Source organism: Neopsephotus bourkii, unplaced genomic scaffold (genome assembly GCF_033783945.1).
Source record: "Neopsephotus bourkii isolate Nb327-2 ecotype Australia unplaced genomic scaffold, CSIRO-AGI_Nbou_v1 NB_1615, whole genome shotgun sequence".
Taxonomy (NCBI): Eukaryota; Metazoa; Chordata; class Aves; order Psittaciformes; family Psittacidae; genus Neopsephotus; species Neopsephotus bourkii.
Window position 1 is genome coordinate 2,017,385 of NW_026902090.1, and position 22,302 is coordinate 2,039,686.

General features: G+C 54.9%; 1 protein-coding gene across 1 annotated transcript in view; it reads left to right on the forward strand.

Moving 5' to 3' along the window:
• The window catches only part of TRIM8 (tripartite motif containing 8), a 29,294-nt gene extending 7,306 nt beyond the window's left edge, over positions 1 to 21,988 (forward strand). The window contains exons 4-8 of the mRNA XM_061372568.1: positions 17,524 to 17,619; positions 18,437 to 18,670; positions 19,033 to 19,064; positions 19,652 to 19,767; positions 20,411 to 21,988. Of these exons, the coding sequence (XP_061228552.1) occupies positions 17,524 to 17,619; positions 18,437 to 18,670; positions 19,033 to 19,064; positions 19,652 to 19,767; positions 20,411 to 21,018 (1,086 nt within the window). The 3' untranslated portion in view covers positions 21,019 to 21,988. The remainder of the gene's footprint in view (positions 1 to 17,523; positions 17,620 to 18,436; positions 18,671 to 19,032; positions 19,065 to 19,651; positions 19,768 to 20,410) is intronic.
• Positions 21,989 to 22,302: the final 314 nt, after the last annotated feature.

The window sequence follows — 22,302 nt, forward strand, 5'->3', positions numbered from 1 at the left end:
AGCCCTCCCCCAGTGGTAGTTTTGAATGAGCTCCTGCGACAGGGTTGTCTGGGTCTGGTCTCTGAACCAGGAGGTGTAAGCTCAGCTTTGGCTGGTGGTGAGGGCATAAGAAACTTAGCCCAGACCCTTGTTTGATCTAAATCCAACCTGTGATATTTATGTAAGCATCATGTGGCTGCTGGCATGGAGGTGTGCAGCATGCTGCTGTCCTCAAGCCTGCGAGCATGGCAGAGAAGTAGCAAAGACATGGGCTGCAGTGTGACACCCTGGACGTTCCTCCACCCTCAACCTCATGCTTTGCACGTGGGAGCCTGGGTGAGCCCTTCGAGGAATGCAGAAGTCCTTCCCTTCTCCTCTCCTCGCTCTAGCAAAGCACTGTCCTCGAGCTCTTCTGTGTGCTTGGCCAAGCCTGGTCCTGCCAGAGGGGGGTCCATAGCTTCTGTGCTGCTCTGATCTTTGCCTCTGGAGCTGAGGAGTTGCCTCTGTCCCCTTCTGAGAGGGGGGAAGTAGAAGGGGGGCCTGGTGGAGGGGGTGGGAGGAGAAGACAGATTTCCATGTCTCACAAAGGGCACAAGCGATCAGATTCATGCAACTGCCCAAGAATAAAGAGGCTCTTACAGTGCTGGCTGCCCTGACCTCTCTCCTCTCTGCTCCAGAGGACAGCGTGTGACCACACAGGGATTTCTTAGCTGTGCTTCAGAGGGAGGCAGCGGGTTTTGTATCCCCAGCTTGCCTTGCAGTGTATTGGCCTATTTTTTGCTCGTTACCTATCTGTTTACTGGAAATCTTGCAGCATGGTGGTAATTTCTTCCTTTCTTCTCTTTAATTTCATTTAATTGTTTGGGTTTTGTTTTTTTTTCCTTTTTCCAACCTGACACTGAAATGGGGCTGAGAGCAGCAGTGCTTCCAGAGCAGGGACAAAAGTAACCAGGAAACACAGGGCAAGAGAGGAGGGATCGACACCGAAACAATGAAATAGCCAAGCAAGGAAAGACTGAATACTCAATAGCACAAGCCTTTGCAGAAATGCCTGGCTAGTGCAGCATTTTATAATCAGCTTCTGTGCTGGGCTGGCCTGCAACTGTAGTGTGATGGGGGAGGAATGCTTTGAATTAGCTGGATGCCAGAATTAATTCTGTCAGAATTCAAACGTACATGTATGTACGGATTTATAAATAAACACTTGGAGCCAGATTCTTGTTTGCCACGCAGGCTCTGGGGCACAATCCGCTCTGGCTTGGCTCCTTTTCTTTAAAAAGCCATAAAATGCTATGGCTCCGGGTTAGGTTCTGGTGACTTTGTCAACTTTCTGTGTTTATCAGCAGCCCGTAGCCTCAGGAGATGCTGGTTTGGTTGAAGTAATGGGGATGGCTGGGAGGAGTCAGAGCTGCTGAGCTTGCCTGTGGTGGTAGCCAGTTTTCTGCAATGAACTGATAGAGAAGATGGGGCAGATGCTGGGGGACCAGTGGGGAGGTGTGGAATGATGTCCTGCCCTTCTCTTTCCTCCATGGAAAAAGGATTGATAGAGGCAGCCACCCTTCCTGTATCCAGAGCTACAGCCAGCACACTTGGGAATGGGAGGAAGAGAAGCCTGGTCCCAAATACGGAGGGAGGGGTGGTTGTTTACAGGCACGAGACTCTGGATGCACGCAAGAGTTTTTACATATGTCCCGCAGATGAACTCAGGAAAGAGGTTCCCAGTCCTGAATCCTTTCTGATAAGGACAGCTTCAGCACGTTCTTGCCAGGGGATCGTGGTTGTCCCTCTTCTGTCTTGTGATTCGCTTGTGATGGTAACATGAGCAAAGTTTCCGGCTCAGAGCAGTCTCCTGCCACTTCACAGTGGTGCCGTCTATGTAACACGCACTCAAAGTCATCTGCTGGGATGATGTACCAGAACTGTGCAAAAACCCCAACCTGAAATCAACATGAATTGATTTAATTTGTGTTCCTTCTCTTCCCTCTGCCTGTCCTTCCTCAGTTCCTTGGTGTGTGGATGCTTTGGGGGAGCCGTCTCCAGAGCAGGCTGGGAAGAGCTGAGCTGCGGATGGCTCCAGATGAGGCAGTTGGCAGGGAGTGATGTTCCGGATGGCTGTGTCTCTCTGAAATATGAGTAAACGTTGTCAGACTCTATGATCTGGGGCTTGGGGAGGGCTGAGCTGCCCTTTCCTCCTGCTACCCGTCTCTCCCCATGTGGGTTCCCCCGTTAGCTCGGCATCACCCAGTTTCCCCTCCCTTACTGGGTGACCTGGAAGCTTCATCCTAGGGCTTTGGAGAAAGGAAAAGAAAATCCCTCATATCCTAATGGAGGCAGTGTTTTCTCTTGCTGTACAACAGCTTAATCCAAACCCTCATTTGAGACAGTTATTGTGTGGCTTTAAAACCCCGTCCCCTGGAAACTAGCCTCCCGCCCCTTTCCCTCCCAGTCAATCCCAGTCGGTGGAGCCGTGCTCCGGGGTTTGGTGCTTGGCCACACGCAGACACAGATCGATTGCGCTGGGGGGCGGGTTGATATTTCTGTGGCAATGGTTTTTATGGCTGGTTGCGGTTGTTGTTGGAGTCGAGGGGGTTGGCGTGCGCTCTAACGGGCTTGTGTGTGTGGCAGGGGGGGAGAGGGTAACGTGATCACGTCCTTCTGCTCATTATCCTCTTGTTAGCAGCGGGGGCTGCATCCCTCTCCCCGTCCGAATCCATGCGGAACTGCGGTGGGATCTGGTTTTCCCTGCAGGTGAACTCCTCTGTGCTCAGACAAAGGGCTGGGGGGTGCCGGTGCCTCCCTTTGTTCTCCTCCTGTCCTGGTGCACCCGCCTCCAACGGCAAAAAGCCCTTTGAAGCGCGCCTCTCAAATGGATGGAGCGGAATAAATGCGCTGCGAGGTCTCTGTCCCCCTCACAGACCCTTTGGGGATGGGAAAGGGGGGCACTCCCCCTTCCCTCGGGTATTGTACTAGTGATGGGGGTGGCCGGATCCGAGAGGGAATTACTGCGCTTTCCTGACACAGCTGCACTGTTGTGGCTGAGGCCCATGAGCCCTCTTTGGGTCAGAGGTGGATTGGTTGTAGAGGATGGGATGTATGGAACGGGAGCACATCGTAGTCTTGTTTTCTTGCCTCTGCCTCCTGGCATCCTACATGATAGGGCATCCTACATGATAGGGCATCCAGGCAGGGGACTAGAAATAATGCCTTGTGTGTTGTGCAAATACCACCCCTTGCCAAGTGCTTCCTGAGAGAGTGAGCCCAGCAGGAAAAGCCATGGTCTGTCCTCCTGCCAAGGATTTTGTAGCTTTTGCTTGTAATGGGGGCAAAAAAAAAAGTCAGTTTAATCCCTGAAACAACCTAATATCTGGGTAGGGAAGTCAGGGTGCTACCCTAAACTAGAGGTAAGTGGAGGTGGAGGGACCTGCTAGGGAATCGGAAAGTCTGTGACCCTGTAGGGACACAATCCTGGAGACTCAAGCTTTCTTTGCTGGTGGTGATACCTTGCTGATCACAGACTGTGCTAGTTGCCTCCCATCCAGGCCCTTCCTCCCCTGGTCCTTCTCAGGGCTGGTTCCTGGCTACTGCTATCATCTGTGAACAAACATGGTACTAATCTCCATTTATCAAAGTGGTTTTGCAGCCATCTGATAATACCAAGGCGATGAGCGAGAGCTAGACCTTCTTCCACGTGTTAAAACTGCCCTCTGGAACCTTCCTCGGGAAGTGCTCCTCCTTCCCAAAACTCAAGGCCCAGCTTTGCAGGAGAGAGAGAAAGATAGGAGGTGTCCGAAAAGTCAACCTTCGAGCACACGCTGCACCCCGGAACTGTAGCCACAGGCATTTGAGGAAAACCTTGTGCTTCCCAAAAGGTGGAGGCTCAGAACGGCTGTTAGCTTGGGTGGAGGAAAGCAGGGGAGTGGGAACCCATGTAGCAACAATCCCAGGCCCAGGCTTGTCCCATCCATGGGTGAGCATCTTGAATCCCAGTCCTGCTGGCTGCTTTGCATCTGTGGAACCCATGTTTTGTTCTGCCTGGTGGAGGGAGCAGAAGTTAACGTTTTGAAGGTGAAGCAGAAATCAAGAGCTGGCCCCAAGGCACAGCAGTGCTAGCTTGCAGGTAAGGAGAAGCCACAATAACTGACCTCACAGCCAGGTTTCTTTGTGGGTGCACGCTCAGCAGGGGATGAGGAGCCACTGTTGTTGGTCCTTCTGCTTTAGAAAATGGCAGTGTGGTCACAGCTAGAAATGGCTTCTCTGGTCATACCCTGCATGCTGGCGCTGCATCCCCAATCCTTGTGCAGCTCTCGGCACATCCGGTAATGGCTGTGCCTCCACCGCATCCTCCTTAAAAGAGGATAATGAAACTGGAAGGGGGAAGCAGTGCACGCTGGAGGCACCTTGGTCTGCCAGGCTTGATAAAGCACTACTGATCTGCTGGAGAGCTGGGGATTTTTGAAGCAGGAAATGAAATGCCAGGTGGGAGGAGAGGGCATCTGAAGAAAGCCACCTCATTTGGGGATGGAAACTGAGCCTCAGATCTGGCTCACATGAATTGGCAGGAGCAGGGAGGATGGAGCTGACTGGGGTCTGAGCTGTCGAGCTCCGATCACAGAGTCAAACCTGGAAGATAAATGATACTTCAGGGGCCTGAGATCAATAATGTCAAAGGCTGGCCCGTAATCGGGTGAGATTAAAAACCAATGACAGGCCTCCTCACAGGGGCAGAAGTCAGCACGCTGAAGGAGAGAAGCAGGGTTTGCTCCTTTAGTTATTCCCTGGCGGTACCCGTATCCAAAACCCACCTTCCTGGGCTGCCCCTGCAACATCAGCAATTCCCCCCTCAATCAATATCGACCAGATCCCTCAGGTCCTCTATGGCCAGACCCTCTTCACTGGTCCCTGTGCAGCTGGTCCAGCGCACTCCTGCCCTTGGGACAGTGCTGAGGTGCAGACAAAAGCAATGCAGCCCAGCGCTGGCCGCCAGCCGCTTTCACTGCTGTGGGATGTGCTGGGGCCATGGGAGGCAGAGGAGAGGAGAGGCTGAAGCAGGAAGTCACATCAATGCTGTGGGTACCATGATGTTCTGCATGTTGTAAAGAACACCTAAGGAGTTTGGGAAATGCGGGCTGCAGATGGCTCTTGACTTTGTCCTAGCATGTTGGGTTTACCTGTATTTGTCCACTGAGGGGTGCACAAGTGCTGGGCAGGAGATAAGAGGGTGTGTGCTTGTACCTGTTTTGGGGGGCACTGGTGTTAGAGCTTGTCACAGAGGTGACTTTTCCCTTGGATGGGTACTGGGCAGGGAACTGTGGTTCTGTCTTGAGCTCAAGTGTGCTTCCCCTGGTCAGCAGCAGCCACAGTCTGGCTGAGGTGGAGAAGATGGAATTGATTTATTTGGAGGAACAAATTAAGATAAACTTGAGTCCCTTTTGTCTGTGCACCCTTAAAGGAGTGCATGCTCTGCTGCAGCTGCACAGGGCAGCACTGGGGCTCCTGTGAAGGGCACTGGGAAATAGGATGTTGCCTCTCTTTCCTGAGCGCAAGGGCGATTAAAGGAGAAGGGGCTGTGCCGTCTCCTGCTGCTGCCCCTCTGCGCACACGGGGAGCTGCAGATATGGCTTGCCTTTGCCCCGGGCTCCTCTTCCCCTTCCTCCCTGCTCCCCCCCCTTTCCCTGCCAGGAAGCCTGGCCTTTGTGTGAAGTGATGCCTCCTGACATCAGCCGGGCATTGCAATTTCCTCTGCAGCGGGGAGGGTGAGCAGGAAGGATAGGGGTGCTGTGCTCCCCAAGGGCTGCCAAACAGTCCTGGCCTTGATGGAGCATGGGGAGGCTGCATGTCCAGATGAGATGCTCCAGGGAGGTGGTAGCCCCACCAGTGTGGTGGTTTGGCAGAGCTTTGCCTGCTGTGCTAGTCTGCCTGAAAGCACCATGACTGGTTTGTTTCTTGCTGCCTGTGACTGATGGCTTCGGTGACACCTTTATTGGACACCTCTAGGGACACAGTGTTGGGCTCTATATCGCTGAAGCTTGGGCAGTGCTGGCTGTGGGGTCTTGCTCCCGAGTCAGTGGCCTAGAAGCAGAGAGGCTCACAGCAAGGCAGGAGCAGGGCTGACATCTCCTACACCTCAGCCCTGGGAGCATCTTGCTGTCCATGTAGACACATCACTTTGGCAAGGGCAGGGCACAGCTCTGCCGTGAGGGGTTTTGCGGGGTCCAGGCTCTTGGCTGCTCCTCGGAAAGGGGCTAATGCAACACATGGGAATTGGCCAAGCGCCTGCCAACAAGAAGCCGTGGCTGGCGCCTTGCCAGGAGCCTGGGGCCTTGCATCTCTTTAATTCGCGATGTGTTTACGGATGGATGGCGTTTTGCATCTGGCTGGCTGGAAACTACAGGTCCCAGCATGCTCCCTCCTGTGTCACCTGGCTGCTGAGTTCCAGCAGGAGCACGGTGCCACGGGGATCGTAGGCTTGGTGCTCATTGCTGCAAGGCTGTGCTGCTGTGGAGAAGGGCTCTGCTTCAGCATTGCTGGGCAGAGCCAGGCTGCAAGACACGGGGCTGGTCTCTGCCTCCTGCTTTCATATCCTCCCAACCACCCACTTGCTTGATGCAAGACCAGGTTGGCCTTTTCATGTCACCAGGCTGGGGGAGCGGATCTGGTCCTATTCTTACTCGTTTGCAATGTAAATATTTTGGTCCCGAGTACGTTGCTGGGAGCTGTGTGTCACATTGAGGAGCATGATTCATTCATGCTGTTGCTGCTTGGAGCACAATGAGGCAGCCTTGGGACCGGTCCCAAAGATTTCCTGTGATCGCGGCTGGTGGGGAATTTGGGACGTCACGTTTGAGTAAGTTGGAGCCCTCTCCGCGTGATCCCTGCAAGCCACACGTAGTGTGCCATGCCCAACGTGCCCAGCGTGGCATGATTACATGTTCAGGACTTGCTATCCCCAAAATGTGGTGAGTACAGGTGGCTTGAATTTCCAGAGAGGGAAAGAATGGAGAACGAAGCTCAGCTCTGGCTCTTGCCTTCCCCAGCTGCTGGTATGTGGGAACGGTGGCAGCGTGTAAGGCTTCGTACCTGGTTCCAGCCAGCCTAACAAATAAAGGTGCAAAGCAGTTCAAGTTCAAACCCTGCTGCACATCAAGTCTCAGAGGAAGACCTCACAGAGTTTCCCTGCTGGGGCCAGCATCACATGAGCATGTGTTTTAGAGGGACATGGGACAACCCAAGGTGGGATGCTGGGCGGATGACCCAGAGCAGTGGAAGACACCCCTCCATCCTTGCTGGTGATGCTCTGCTGCCAGAAGGGACCCTTGCTCTCCCGTTTGGGTCACTGCTGCAGAAAGGGCTGTGCCCCCCTCCCTGGAGCTGGCTCCTTCTGTCCCCCTGTGTGTAGCTTTGTCCTCCCCACACCACTGAGAGCCAGGTGTGAGCTCTGCAGCACCCGGATTCGTTCTGGTATCCTTCGTTAGACACTGTTTGTTCATGCTGCATTTTTCTGTTTTGCTGGCTTGTTTGGACACGCACTGGTACATTCACAGCGCTCAGGCAGTAACGTGAGTCTCTTTCCCATTAGGAAAGGGGCCAGGATTTGGGGGGGGGGGGTGGGAGGGCGGCTTAAGTAGTAGTTTCTGAGATATTTCCTTCTGCCGCCACACCCTGCATGAAAGAGCAATATCCGCGGCTTCAGCTGCTATCACAAGGCTCTGAACGTCTCTCTTTTAATATAGATTGGTATCATTTTGCATTTTAAAGTAAAAACACGCTGCAAGCTGCAGACAGCTGTTGGTTGGCAGCTTTGTTTGAACATCTGGTATTGCTGGGCTGCTGTTCAGCGCAATCTAACTATGGGATTCATAAAGATTATAATCCGGGCTTTCACATTCTCAACAGCCGCCTCGCAAAGAAAGCTGGGGGGAGAGAGAAAACCCAGCGGGGAGGTGGCTGCGGTGTCCTCGGCGTTCGGCAGGTTGTGGCCGTGGTTGGTCCCCTCTTGGGTGCAGAGGGGTGGATGGGCTCACTGTGTGTCACCCTGGCTGCCCTCAGGTGCTGATGGGCTGCTTCCAGCCTGCAAAGCGCCGGGCACTGGGGAGCTGTACAAGTGCAAAGTTCTCTTTTTGGGTTTTTTCCCCTTCTTCCTCCTTTTTCTTTATTTTCTTCCAGCTTGTGTGCTGAATCCGGTTGAGTCTCATACTCCCCTGGGTGGTGTCTGGTGCTGGCGAGCTGGAGCAGCAGATTCTGCTGAGGCTTTTGGTAGATGTTTGTAACAGTTGTCTGCAGCAGCAGGACTTGGTTTCTTTCCCTTTAAAGTAAGTGATGGAGGAGCCAAGGCTCAGAGTAAACATCTCAGCCCGTCAAAACCTCGTTTCCAAGAGAAATGGAGTCCCCTTTTCCTTGAAGCAACCGAAAGGTTGAGATAGCCACCTCTGTGAGCCCCATCCATCCCTCTGCGAGTCAGGCACTTTCCTTGGCACCTCTGAGAATTGAGCAGCCTCTAAGCCCCTGGACGGGTTGTATAAATCTTGTTAGTTGATCTGCATTTTTGCAAAGCTCTTTGAATCCAGCCTATTGACGCATAAGTCACCTTGACTTTCTGCAAGGCTCTGACTCCCAACTCACTTTCAGGCTCCATTTGTCAGTTGGAGGTGCACAAAAAAAGTCCCCCCTTATCTTTATTAGAAAGAAAAGAAAAAGCTGCCTGGAGAAATGTAGCTGCGCTCTAGTTGGTGCAAGCCAATAATAGAGGTGCATATAAACCTGGTCTGCCCTTGTTTGTGTTGATTTAGCTTACCAGTACAAATTAAAATAGCCTTGAGCGGTTGGAAGTTTAACTAGATCTGTTGGAAGGGCAGGGGGGAAACAAAATCATGGCCTTTAAATCAAAGCAGGGTTTTCTTCCTAGCGCTGCCTGAGTCTGGAGAGGGGCTCTGTGCCGCCTGCCCACCCAGACCCTTTTTCTTTGGGTCACCAAATGAGGTAGTGATGGGGTATGTGGCTGCAGGTCGTTGCCTTTGCACTTACTGGTGTATGTGGGTATTGCTGTGGCTGCTCTGTTCCTTGGTGGTGTGAAATTCACCCCAAACCTGCTTGGGCATTCACATCCTCAATCGAGGCTCCCTCCAAAATTATGGGGGTAGGAAGCTGAAGGGGCTGTTCTGAACTCAGGTCTTCCCATGGCAGGGCTGAGCCGTGCAGGGTGTGGAGTAGAGGTCTTTGGGCAGGGGAGAGTCAGCTCAGCCTGCAGTGGGAGGAAGGGTGGAAGAGGCTGGCTGTGTTTCACCCCTGCAGGGAGAAGGCTCTGAGATCACACAGGCCAGCTGGATCTTGAATCCAAGATGTTTATTTGGAAGAGGGAGTGAGGGTTTCTCAATTTTGCAGGGGCTGCAGATGGGGGTAGGTTTGCTGCCAGGCGGTGGGAGTGGGTCTTTGCAGGATGGCTGCTTTTGAAGGCAGAGCATCCTGCCAGCCACAGTGTGGGGACAACTGAGATTGCAGCATGTTGGGAAGATCTGGGGATTCAACAGAGGTAGATGAGGCTGGGACAGCAGCAGATCGAGGCAGGATTGGGGGTGCTGCCAAAGCATGTTCATTTCTTTGTGGGGTTTATGGAAGGAGCGACTCACAGGTGATATGTCAGAGCAACAGGGCTTGTGTGAGGAGCCGGAGTCTGTGATACAACTGAGTCAGCAATGAACAACCTCCCATTGCTGCCCAGACTGCCACCACTGGGGCTGGTGGAACACTTTGAGAGCCAGTTCAGGGGGATGATCCAGCTGAAAAGAGTCTGATCTTTTTACTGGCTTCATTTCTCTGCTGAACTGGTGGTCAGGAAGGGGAAGATGCATGAAACTAGACAGAAGAGGGAGGAAAGGAGGTTAGGGCCCTTGCAGCATCCATGTAAATTGACTGAAACCTTCAAGAAACCACACAGTCTCCTTGCTTCAGAGTGCACTGAAGATGGAAAGGGCAGGACTTCTTATGTAACCTCTTAGGCCCCCACAAATGTCAAGTAGGGTGAATCCCAGTCAGTGCAGTTTCAGGACCCAGATTTCATCTTCTGGCATGGCAGGGAGGAAGCACAAGGCAGTGTTGGTCATTGGGGCCAGATGTGCTCCAGGTGCTGGTGTCATTCTGAGGTCCCAAGTGGCTGGAAATGGTTGCTCAAGACGCTTGCATCTGGGTATCTGAAACTCTGTGGGATGTCGCAAACCCCTGCGCTTTCCCGGAGTGCCCCGGTGCTCCGGAGCCAGTTGCTCAAAGGGCATTTGGTGCTGGGTCGTGCTGGGCAGGGTGAGCTTGTGCTGGGGTCTGCAGCCAGAGCCCCGTGCCAGAGATGGCTCGGCAGCAGGGTGAAACCAAGCACTGATCTATAAGCAGCCCCAGACCAGGGTATTTCCCTCCTAAGACCGAAAGAGGTGGGGAAAAGAGCTCCTCCATCACATTCCTGATGGCGGAGAAGGTGCAGACCTTGTCCTTCATAAACATGGATCTGAGCCTTGTGGCTGCTCCTGGCTCTCTGTGCTCCCAGGCAGAGGCAGCCTGGACAGTCCTCCCTCTCGCAAGCTAGCCAGGGAGTACTGCTGGCCATGTTTGCACCCAGGCCTGGGTGGGATCTCCTCTCCCACCCTTCCCAGCAGAGAGCAAAGAGATTCCTTGAGCTCCCTTGAGGGCCTGGTCGTGCCTGCAGCCCCAGCCGCTCTCAGAGCTGGTCTCTGTCTTGCTCCTACACCACCCAAAAGCATCTGCTGTCCCAGTGCTGCTGAGACACAGTGCAGGAGCATGCTTCCCCTGTCCAGGTGTCTCCTGGCAGATCCAGGGCAGGAGGCAGCTGTGCCAGCCAAAGGCATGGGCATTACCGAGGCTCATATTTGTCCTGTGCATCCTGCGGCATCAGTTGAGACTCTCCTGTCTGCACACTCGGCATGCAGACCAGCTCCTCCAGCCCCATATTCATCTTCCAGGTGTGTTTCCAGCCCCTTCCTTCCCCTCCTCCCCATGAGTGAGTCTTGAGCCCCAGGTCTAGCAGATGTGGTTCACTCTGCTTTCACCACCTCTTGCTGTACTTTGCATGGGGGCAGCTTGTCTGACACTGGCCCATAATCAGCACAGCCTCCAACATGCTGCAAAAGTGGCTTTGGTGTTTGGGGTCCCTCTGTTTCAGTGGCCCATCACCCGTACTGGGCACCAGGCATCAGGAGGACTCCTGCCTTCAGGACTTGAAGGGTTGCTGGCACAGTGAGGTTGCTTCTGTAGCTGCTGGCCTCATCTCCTTGCTTCTGAATCTCCTTTATCCCCCCTTTCCCCTCAGAGTAGATCTTCACCCCTACTCGGAGGATATGGAAAGCAGTGGCAGCTGGGCCGTGGCTTGTACTTGAGGTCTGAAAACCATGGGTAGAGCCCCAGCCTCCTTCCCTCACTTGTGCAAGAGGCACAGCCACAAGTAATCCCCCCAGCAGTGGGGAGCAGGGTGGGCACAGAGGGCTGGGGAGGCAAATTAACATCCTCAAGGTCCTGCTGAAGGTCGCTTTCCGACAGAGAATAGGTCCCCGTTTCCTGGCCTCCAGAAATCCTGCTGCTGGCCCCACACAACACAATGCCTTGTATTTTCCTTTTGCTAATGAGTTCTTCCTTTTTGCTGGGTATAAACAAGGTGCAGAGCTGTCCTGGGCTGTGGGCACCAGCACAGCCCCACAGTGGTCCAGGGTCTGATAGTACAAGGCCAGGCAGAGGAGCGTGGTCTGCCATGGCCACTGTCCTATGGTGCCAAAGGGACAAGGGCCAACCTGAATACTGCTGAGCAGCCATCAGTTGTGGTTCAGGGGTAGCATCCATCTGCTGTAGAGGTGTCCTGTGCCCTGTCACCAGCATGTCAGAGGTGGGACATGTGACTTTGCCTCTCAGGTAGCCAGTGGAGATGGAGCATGGGGCTTAGCCTGATGGTTTTTCCTCCCTGCATGCTGGGGAAGGCCCAGAGACCAGGCAGCATCTTGCAGGGAGATAGGGACAGGCAGGAGGAGGCATCTCCACCCAGCCCTACATGAGAATAGGGCAGAGAGCTGCTCTTGTGAGAGGCACCCTGCATCCTGTTCCCCCAAGCCAGCACTGAATATTTGGCCTCCAGCCCTTTCTATGAAGCACCAGCTCTCCTGGTGCTCAGGGGGTCCCCACAATGCTAGCAAGGGTGCCTGATGCTCATATGGTGCATGGTTGCTGCTCCCATACCTTCCTAGCAAGGGCAGCTATTAATATCTTGGAGGCTGTTCCCCTCCCCTCTTCCTTTCCCTGCTGGGGATAAACCAGCCCAATCTGTACAGGGAGCACCGTGAGAAAAGCCAAACCCTGGAGCAGTGTGTGTGTGCTCCGTGCTGTCTGGTGGAGGCAAGGCCTCCTGCTCCGGCCAGGGACCTCCCCTGCTGCCTGGTGCTTACTGTAAATGTGTGCAAGATGAAACCCCAACCAGAAAACATTTCCTTCCTGTCCCTGTAAGCGGATCAGCCTCCTGTGGGGGCTGTGGGGAGCTCGAGAGGTGATTCTGCCTGCGTCTGGTCAGCAGGACACTGTGGGGCAGCAGAAGGGATGCTCCAGGCGGTTTTGCTGTGGGGACTGGTTCTCTCAGGCTGTGGTAGTGCTGGATCTCATGGTTTGGGGTTCTGGTTTTGGGGGCTCTGGTGTTCCATGCCCCAGAGCCGTGTGCTGCCAAGGTGCTGGTCTGTTATCTGCTGGGGGAGGCTTTCAGGAGGTGTGAGAGTAGCTCATTGTGTGGGTTTTTATCAGAAACCAGGGCCAGGAGCAGGAAGCCTGTGAGGTGTGGGGCGGCGAAAGGTTGCGCTCGCCTCCTCGGTCCAGGGCTTTCGCTGCATTAACATTCAGTCGCTGTGACTTCGGGCCCGTCTCCAGCAACGTGCTGGGACACGGGTCTCAATGGAGGCCCTTGATCCCAGTCCCTGGGCTGAGCTGCAGGTGTCTGGAGCCATTCCCGCAACAGGCATCTGCCCTTTGTGGCTTCCTCGCTCCCATTCCACCTTCCTCCTCCTCCTCACCCTTCCTCCCCCTTGTGCTCTGAGCTGCTCCCTCCGTTCTGGCTTTCCGGTGCCTGCAAACAATGTCCTTATTCACTCAGTGGCTGGGATTTGGCGACGAGGGGAAGGCCCGGGCAAGAGGAGAACGAAGGAGGGAGGCAGAGAAGCCAGCGTGCCTGCCCTAGGCCAGCTGTGGTTAAAGGCACTCTATGGGGCGATCTGCCTTTCTGCTCCCCCCTGTTTCCTACAGGAACAAGGGCTGTGTGCTCTTGTCATTTGTCCACCTGCCTTCTTTAGTACCCTCCAAACCTGTGGCTGGTTTCAGCCTAGTTTATTGGGAATTAGCATCTTGCAAGTGTCCCACAGGTTGATGTGTGGTACATGGTTACTTTTGCTGGGGGTACATGCCTGTAGGAAGCACAGTGCTTATTAGACATCACAGGAGATGTATGGGCTTCGTTTACCCCGTGAACACAGAAAGGCTTTTCACTGCTCCAGCTCTCATTTAAAACCAGAGCTGCTCAGCAGGTCGAGGGGCACCTCGCTGGCTCTGATGCAGCTGCCAGGCTCCTTCCTGAAACCGATGAGTCAGGCAGGGTCTGGCCAGCACCCGAGCCCTTGGGGAAGGGGTGCCACAGGCTCTTTGCTGCCAGCTTTCCCCAGGGAGGCACACAGGGACCATTCTTGGAGCAGGCAAAACCTTAGGGCACATCATGGGGTTTTGCTCCAGGGCCAGCCCCAGGGCCATGCTGGGGGCTTCAAAGGGGGGATGAGAGGAGTGATTTGCTCCAGGCAGGGCAGGGTGTAATGTGCTGTTATCGGGCTCAGCAGCGACCATAGGCTTAGCCCTGTCCTTTGGAAGAGGACGGTGGTGAGACCAGCCTAAAAAAAGCCATGGAGCCATCTTGCCTGCAGATTTCTCCCTGCCTGGGGGAGGTCTCAGGAGGGTGTGAGCTCCTTCCCACACCCCAATGCCCCCCTTTGCAGTGGGGGTTGTGGGGCAGCTGAGCTGGACCGGTGTGTGCAACACAGCCGACACTTGTGGTGCTGCAGGGAAGTGATGGCTGCGGGATGAGGAGCCTGGATGCCCTGTACTGTCTTCAGCTGTTACAACTTCCTGGCTGCAAGCATTCAGTCTTGCAGAAATTCTGCTCTGTTGGGGCATCCCTGTCCCCCTGCAGGCATCCTCATCCCCTGCCTGGGGGATGGAAGGAGACCTTGCAGTGCTTGCTTTACTTGCCATAGAAATGATCCTCCGAGTAACGTTTCCCTGCCAGCACGTGGCCTCAGCACCCCAAACCCTCCTGACTTGCCATGAGTGCTTCCCAGGACTCATCCTGTTTGCTGGCAGTGGGCTCCTCATCTGCAAGCAAAGGATAACCTCTGCTTGTTTCTCCTTCCACCTTCAGTGGTCCTGCTTCTGCACAGGGTTGATGCCCATGGTGTGTTTGCAGAGAGCCCCACTTAGGGCTTAGCCTTGCCCTGTCCTCCTTATGTTTTTCCATGAGAAGGGGGAATAACTTGCAACTCCAGACTGATGTCCAGCAACTAGCCCCTCTCCCTGGGGCTGGGCCAGCCTCTTACCCTGGCTGCAGGTTAACTTACCGATGAATTAGATGAGTTCCCTCTCAGCTGCTGTTGGAATACAGAGCGGTTTTAGCAGCCGCTCTGCAAACTGGCAGCGTGTCTCAGTCAAGACAAGCTGGGATCACAGAGTCGCTCAGAGCCCAGGAAGGGCGCCTGTATGGAGGGAACTGCGTTTCTCTCAGCATCAAGGTCATGCATGAAATATGAGAAATTACCCTGAGAAATTCTGATCCTGGAGGAGGAGTTCATGACTTCAGAAATACCAGATTTGGGAGGGGATGGAAGGGCAAGGGATATATTTTCCTTTTCAAAATACCTAAGGAATTTAGCCCGTGCTGCGGAGACAATGAGATTTCACCCTTCCGTGCCAGAAGGGGTAGTTCAGACCCGTGTATCTTGTTAAGGTTTTGGTCGCTGTGGGTCAAAAGCCCTCCCATCCCACTGCAATCCTAGGCATGCATGGGATGGGTTTAAATCTCCCTAAAATCAAGAGAGTAGCTCAAATGTGAGATTTAAAGAAAACACTCCATGTTGTCTATTCTGTACGATTTCTATGGCTTTAGGTTAGATTTCAATCACTTTTTCCAGCTGTGAGGGGCTGTTAAATTAACTTATATGTATAGAAAGTTGCTTATAGATACATTTATGCACATTTTTGTGATTTCACGTAATTGTACGATTCCAGGAGCTGAGCGCCCTGAGGTTTGTTACAAAACACAAAGGTTGGCAGCTCTGCCACGGCAGCTGCAGGGCGGTGGGAAGGGGACGATGATACGTGCGTGTCTCAGGCTGTTTGGTCTGTCCCTCGCACTGGACGGGCTGGCAGGGTGGCCTCTGCCCGCTTGGCATCTGCCACTGATGGGAAGCCCTGCTTTCCCCCATGAGACCATCCCGGCAGCATCAGGGCGAAGAGCAGGGGCTGCCTCAAGGCGGCTCCCTGTCGGACACCTGATGCTGGAGTGGGATGGGGGTTGGCCTCTGTGCCCAGTGAGGCAGCATGCTTGGATCCTGTCCCACATTCTTACCCAGCCCTGCCCCAGCTGGCATCTGGGGGATGCGGGCTGGGGACCTGGCTGCTCCCCAGGGCCACCCCACATTCAGCCCTCCTCCTGGTGGACTGGTGTGGGGTGAGCCTGGCTGCTCGTGATGGAGACAGTGAGTCTCTGCCGGCAGGGAGGGAGGTGCAGGGAAGGGCTCAGTGCGAGGTTTGCCATGTGTTTTGGCTCTCCATCGTGGGGAGCAAGAAACTCGGCCTGCGCTGCAAGAGCTGCTCCATCAGCCTCCTGCACCCAGGGATGTGGGAAGGCATCTCCTTTCCTGGAGCAGGCGGCTTTCCCATCACTTGACTGGGATTTTGGTGGGGAAATTCCAGCCTGTGGATGCCGGAGCAAGATCCAGAGCCGGGTGTGCTGTGCTGCGCGCCAGGGGGATGTTGCAAGCCCTGTTTTCAACCAGTAGTGCTGGGGGCAGGTTGTGTTGACATGCACCTGCCTGCACCGCTGCTGGAGCAGGTTGCTGCCCACTGTAGAATGGCTCTTTAATGATGAAAAAGGGAGATTTTTACTATGTGCATCAAACCTTTCCCCATGTAGACACTCCCACCTATTCAGCTGGTCTTAAACATAGCAGCAGCAATGCTCTTGGGTGCTTGCAGGCCCTTGGCTTTCTGTATGCATGTGCCACCAAATGTCCCCTCATGCCTGGGGCTCTGTTGCTGCCCCTTGGACCCTGCTTCAGCGAATATGCTGTCCGTGTGTCCATGTGCACAAGTGGGTGCACACACATGTGGAGAGTGACTGCGAGTGGGAAACCAGGGTGTTTTTAGCTCCTCATTATTATCAATGGTAGGAGCCCCATAGCAGTGAGGCTGGAGGTGCCCGAGACCTTAAGGAAAACAATAGGGAGGAGGAGGCTTCGCATTCCTGCTCCCGAATTGAGTCGGAGGTGACAGCCTTTCCCTGCAATGCAATTAATCCCGGCAGCGCCTCTGCCGCCCTCCCCCTCCCGCCTCGTCCAGGAATTAATTACTTGATTATAAATCCCCGAGCGACAGTTTATAATAGCAATAATCCCCTCGAAATTCATCCTTGCTGCCGCTTTCTTCCCATCACACCCCTGTCGTTGAGTCTCTAACGCCGTGTCTCCGTGCTGGGCAAGGCCCTTCTCACCGCGCTGGTGCCATGGACTTTCCCTGGGATAACCACAGAGGGAGAGAATCTGGAGTTGATTTTGAGGGATGTTTGGCTCCTGCTGGCAGGGATGGATCCCTTCTCCCACGCGTAGTGCATGGGGAGGCGTGCAGGAGCAAAGCGCTCATGCTGATAGCTGGGGACTAAGGTTTTGTCCCACTTATGAGGCTGATGGCCCAGGCCCAGCCCCAAGGAGTGGGGGCCAGGGGCTGGCAGCCTGGTGGGGGGAGGCCCTGTTTCTCCTCTCTCTGTCCCTCCCGATTATGCTGATGCTGGCTCTGGGGCTTGTCACAGAGGCAGGGAACGCAGAAAGGATTTGGCACAACATACAGGGGTGTGAGGGGGGTGGCCATGCCTTGCAGGAGGCTGCTGGCGATGGGTGATGGGCCTCAAAACAGTGCTGCCATAGCGGCAGATGAGCTCTCCCTGTGTCCCCCCTGAACCAAACCCAAGTGACCAGGTTGCAAACTGTTACCCAAGGGGCTGCCCCCATCCAGGGGATCCAAGTCAAGGTCCTCAGCTGTTAAGGCAGTCCAGCATACACAGGCCCTCTGTGCAGCCATTGATAGGGCAAGACTTCCACCTCCACAAGGCATGCTTGGGCTTTCAGCTCAGCAGTGGCACCCCACTGTGAAGAAGCACTGTCCCTCCTGAACAACACGGGCAGAGCCAGGGCAGGCAGCACCATAGCTTCCCGGTGTGTGTGGCCACTGCTCTCTAACAACTGCTCCTCTCTCCCGTCTCTGCAGAAGATGCTGATGAAGCAGCAGGACCGCCTGGAGGAGCGGGAGCAAGACATCGAAGAGCAGCTGTATAAGCTGGAATCGGACAAGCGGCTGGTCGAGGTAACTGGTGCTTCACCCTGCTGTGACCAGCCCAAGGGACTGTCACCCTATGAGGCAATAGGGACAGGCTGCAGGGGCAGAGGGGCCTGGTTGGCAGGGAGGAGGGTGGACATGCAAGGGGTGGGTGGCTGGACAGACCTGCTGTCGTGCAAGTCATCCTTTTGGGTGAAAAAACATGTTTGGGGCTGCCCTACAGTCTTGTGGGTCCTGGTGTGGATTGAGAGGCAAGGAACAAAGATGGCCTTACATATCAGATGTCCCACCTCAGCTCAACACAGACTTCCTGGCTTCATTCCAGGCAGAAGGGGAGGGTCTGGAAGTGGGAAATCCCTGAATAAATCACTGAAATACCCAGGAGGTGGAAGAGATGCAAGTGGGTGTTTTGCTGGGATATGGGGAAAACAAGATTAGCTTGTGGTCCTTCAAGCTAACCCAGAGCATGGGGGGGAAGGGCTCTGGAGCATGCTGTCCCCAGGCTGGGGTGGAAATGCGGATGGAAATGGGAATGAGGATGAAGATGGGCATGGATGGGACTTTCCAAGGTGCTGTGGCAGGTTGTTGCTTGGTGTTAGCTCTCTGGAGGTGATCCCCACCTAGACCCTAGAGGTAGGTCCAAGGGATTGTCTACAGTGTCCCTGTTGGGTCTTGGCACATGTGGCTGCTGATGGCAGGGTTAGGTCTGTGTGGGTACTGCAGGGGGGCAGAGCTATGGTGCAGCTCTCAGGCCGCACTCATCCCTGCTGGGGAATGGACCCCGGTGTTCTGGGACACCATGGTTGGAGGGCGCAGTGGGCCTGAGCCTGCTCCTCTGCCCCAGGAGAAGGTGAGCCAGCTGAAGGATGAGGTGCGCCTACAGTACGAGAAGATGCACCAGATCCTGGATGAGGACTTGCGGAAGACCATGGAGATCCTGGACAAGGCCCAGGCCAAGTTCTGCAACGAGAACGCAGCCCAGGTCCTCCATCTCAATGAGCGCATGCAGGAGGCCAAGAAGCTCCTCAGCTCTGTGCAGGTGATGTTCGACAAAACTGAGGACATCAACTTCATGAAGGTAAGACAAGCCGGTGATGGGATGGGGGCCGTGGGGAGGAGTGGTTGTGCAGGGAGCATCGGGGAGGTGTGGGGCATAGTGGGGAGGGGACTGGGGACACGGACAGAGCTAGCTGATGCCTTCAGGTGGCTGAGCAGTGGGAGAAGGCAAGGAGGAGTGGGGCAGGCTCGGCACCAGCCTTGAATGAGGAGATGCCGTAGCTGGAGATGGAGCTGGGACAGCCTGTGCTGGGGAGAGGGGGCTTAGCACCCCTGGGCAGCCTGTCCCCTCCTGAGGGGCCACAGAAGGTGCTACTGAAAGGGGAGGTGACTGCTACAGCAGGGACAGGCCTAACTGACCAGATCTTCTCCTTCCCTTCCTAGAACACCAAGTCTGTGAAAATCTTAATGGACAGGTAAGTGTTCTGGGGAAGGGGCATGTCTGTGTTTGCACGGTGGCAGCAGCACAATGTCCAGAGGAGAACCAGGGCCAGGGATGCTACAGGGCCTGGGAGAGGCATGTTTCGTGCCTCACTATTCCTTTTTTCTCTGGGAGGATGAAAAGATCCCCTTCTGCAGCCATGGAATCCACTCTTCCCCTTGTACCAGGGGAAACACAGTGTTGTGCTTGTGGAAGAGCAAAGCTGGGACTCAGCATCCCATCCAGCATTCTGTCCAGAGTGGGAGCAGCTGGGTTGGGTCACAGGGCTCAGTTGGCTCTGCTGGGGCAGAGGCGGCACTAGTAGGGCCAATGGGAGCTGGGGTGGCCATGATGGGGGACACAAGGGCTGCAGGAGGTGAGTCCTGGCATGGGGCCTTCACAGCAAAGCTGCACAGGAAAAGTCCTGCCCATCAAGAGAGAGGCAGCTCCCTGCTGCCTTCCACACTGCTGCCCTAGGGAAGGGGTTTGGCCCCAGAGGGGTGTGAGGAAGAATCCCTCTGACCCTCCCCTGAGAGTACCTTGTCCCTCACATCTCTCCTCTGTGCCCATGGTCCCCAACAGGACCCAGAACTGTACAGGTGGCAGCCTGCCCCCACCTAAAATCGGCCACCTCAACTCCAAGCTCTTCCTAAACGAGATCGCCAAGAAGGAAAAGCAGCTCAGGAAGTTGCTGGAAGGTGGGTGAAGCCTGAGGGGTGCGAGGGGGAAGCATGGGACCTCACTACCTCCTGTATCCATAGCTGGGTGTCCTGTGGATCCCAATACAAGAGGGTGGGGAGAGTTGTTGGGATGCAAGGACCCGTGGGAACCCCTCTGTGGTCAGCATGGACATGAAGATGCCGTGAAGCCAGCTCCTGGCTCTCCCCAGGACGTTCCCCTTGGCCTGTGAAGCAGCTGTGTTTGGGGGTGACAGAGCAGAGGGCTGCCCATCAGCAGGAAAAGTCAGTGGAAAGCTGGGGGTCGGTGCCTGGGCAGGGACAGCCAGGGGCCAGCGTGGTACCACAGCCCCCAGCCCATGCCTGGGGGCAGACCCACCCTGATCCTGTTACAGACCATGATCACGAGCTGTGCACGGGCTCAGCCTATGCAGTGATTGCAGAGCAGCACTTGAGGCTGCTCTGGGCCTGCTGGCCAGGTCCAGAATAGAACCTGCAGGTTCACCTGTGTATGGCTGTTTGCCCAGTGTGCTGCTGGTGAGGTGGGATGGGGAACTCTGCTCGTGTGAGGCTGGAACGTGGGTCCTGGGGCTTTGCTGCAGATTGGGACCAGTACCCTGGAGCTGTGCTTGATGCAATCCCCCTTTCCCATTCTCCTCTGCAGGTCCTCTGAGCACCCCCGTCCCCTTCCTGCAGAGCATCCCCATGTACCCCTGCACCGTCAGCAACTCCGGCGCGGAGAAGCGCAAGCACTCCACCGCCTTTCCCGAGGGCAGCTTCCTCGAGCCATCGTCCGGGACTGTGGCGAGCCAGTACATGAGCCAGGGCGCTTCGGCTGGCGAGGGGCAGTCTGCACAAGCCATGGTGCCTTGTAGCTCCACGCAGCACATAGTTGGACTTCCCAGCGGCCCGCAGCCGGTGCACTCGGGCTCCGTCTTCAACCCATCTCACTACCCCAACACCACATCATCTCAGCAGTCCGTGCTCTCCCAGTACGGCGGGCGCAAAATCCTCGTGTGCTCCGTGGATAACTGTTACTGTTCCTCCGTGTCCAACCACAGCGGGCACCAGCCCTACCCGAGGTCGGGGCACTTCCCCTGGACGGTCTCATCGCAGGAGTATTCCCACCCGCTGCCGCCTGCCCCTGCCGTCCCACAGTCGCTCCCGGGACTTGCCGTGAGGGAATGGATTGACGCATCCCAGCAGCACGGCCGGCAGGATTTCTATAGGGTGTACGGCCAGCCGTCGGCGAAACACTACGTCACCAGTTAACCATCACACCCGGCCCGCTCCCTGGCGCGCTCGGAGGGAGAAGTCTGGTTTGGTTTGGCTTTTCTTCCCCACCATCACCCCCTTTTAAATCAAACCCGAGGTTTTCCCCACCTCCCGCCCCTCCAGGATTTTGGGGAGGGTTGTTCCCTCATCCCCCACCCCTCCTTTTTTTTTTTTAATCCCTTTAAAATGAAATAATAATTTTTTTTTTCCTTCTAATTCCTCTTTTTTTTGTTTTTAATTTAATTTTGGAAAGTCCTTCCCGCCCCTCGCTGGGAAAAGGCGAGGGAGAAATTACTGAGAAGAAATTGATGGGGATTTCAGTCGAGCGTCTGGGCCTGTGCTCTTCCTTGCTCCTCTCTGCCTTTGGAAAACTCCAGAAGGGACAATGGCACCTTCCCTCTTCCCATTGCTCCGAGTTCATTTTTATTCCGCTTTGGTTCCGTTTTCCCTCTTTTTCCCACCCTTCTCCTTCCCTTTTGAAAAAGAAAGCCACCCATCATGGATTCCGTATGAAATGTAGATTTTGGGTTTGTTACCTTGAGGTTTTTTTTATTTGAAGAGGCTGATTTTTTTTTGCGTTCCGAGGCCACCTCTCACACCTGTTGGCATTTTTTGGTTGTTTTCCTTCTTTCAGAGGTTTGTAAATACACGATGGCAGGAAATTAATGCACAAAAATTACAAAAAAAAAAAACCACAAAAAAAAAAAAAAGGGAAAAGAAACTTTAAAACGAAAGAAATCACGAATAAATCAATACACAAAGACCGTGTTCTCGTCTCCAGGAGGGGCCGCGTGGCCCCGCGCCCCCCCTCCTGCCTATCGCTGATGCAACTTCCTGTAACAAGCACTTTGTATAAAAAGAAAGTGGACTTCCTGCTATAAGGCACAGGTATTTATTCTGTAACCCATTTTAGAACACACACACACACACACAAAGTACTCAAATAAATGTGATCACTTAGTGCAAACGCCTCGCTCTGCTGCAGCTCTTCCCCCCCCCCGGGAACGCCAGCTCCGGCGGGAAGCTCCCATCTGCTTTCGGAAGGAACCGCTCCGACGATGATGCCGATGACGGGGATTTTCCACAGGGCTGTTGGGGAGGAAGCAGTGTGGGGATGGGGTGGCAGCGGGTGCCCACCAGCACCCATCCTGCATCCCAGCGCCGTGGGGAGGATGCTGGAGCCATGTCTCCCAGCCGGTGAGGATGTGAGTCAGGCATGGAGCTGGCCGGGCCGCATCCTGCCTGCAGCCTCCAGAACAATCCCCATTGTGGGATGGGGAC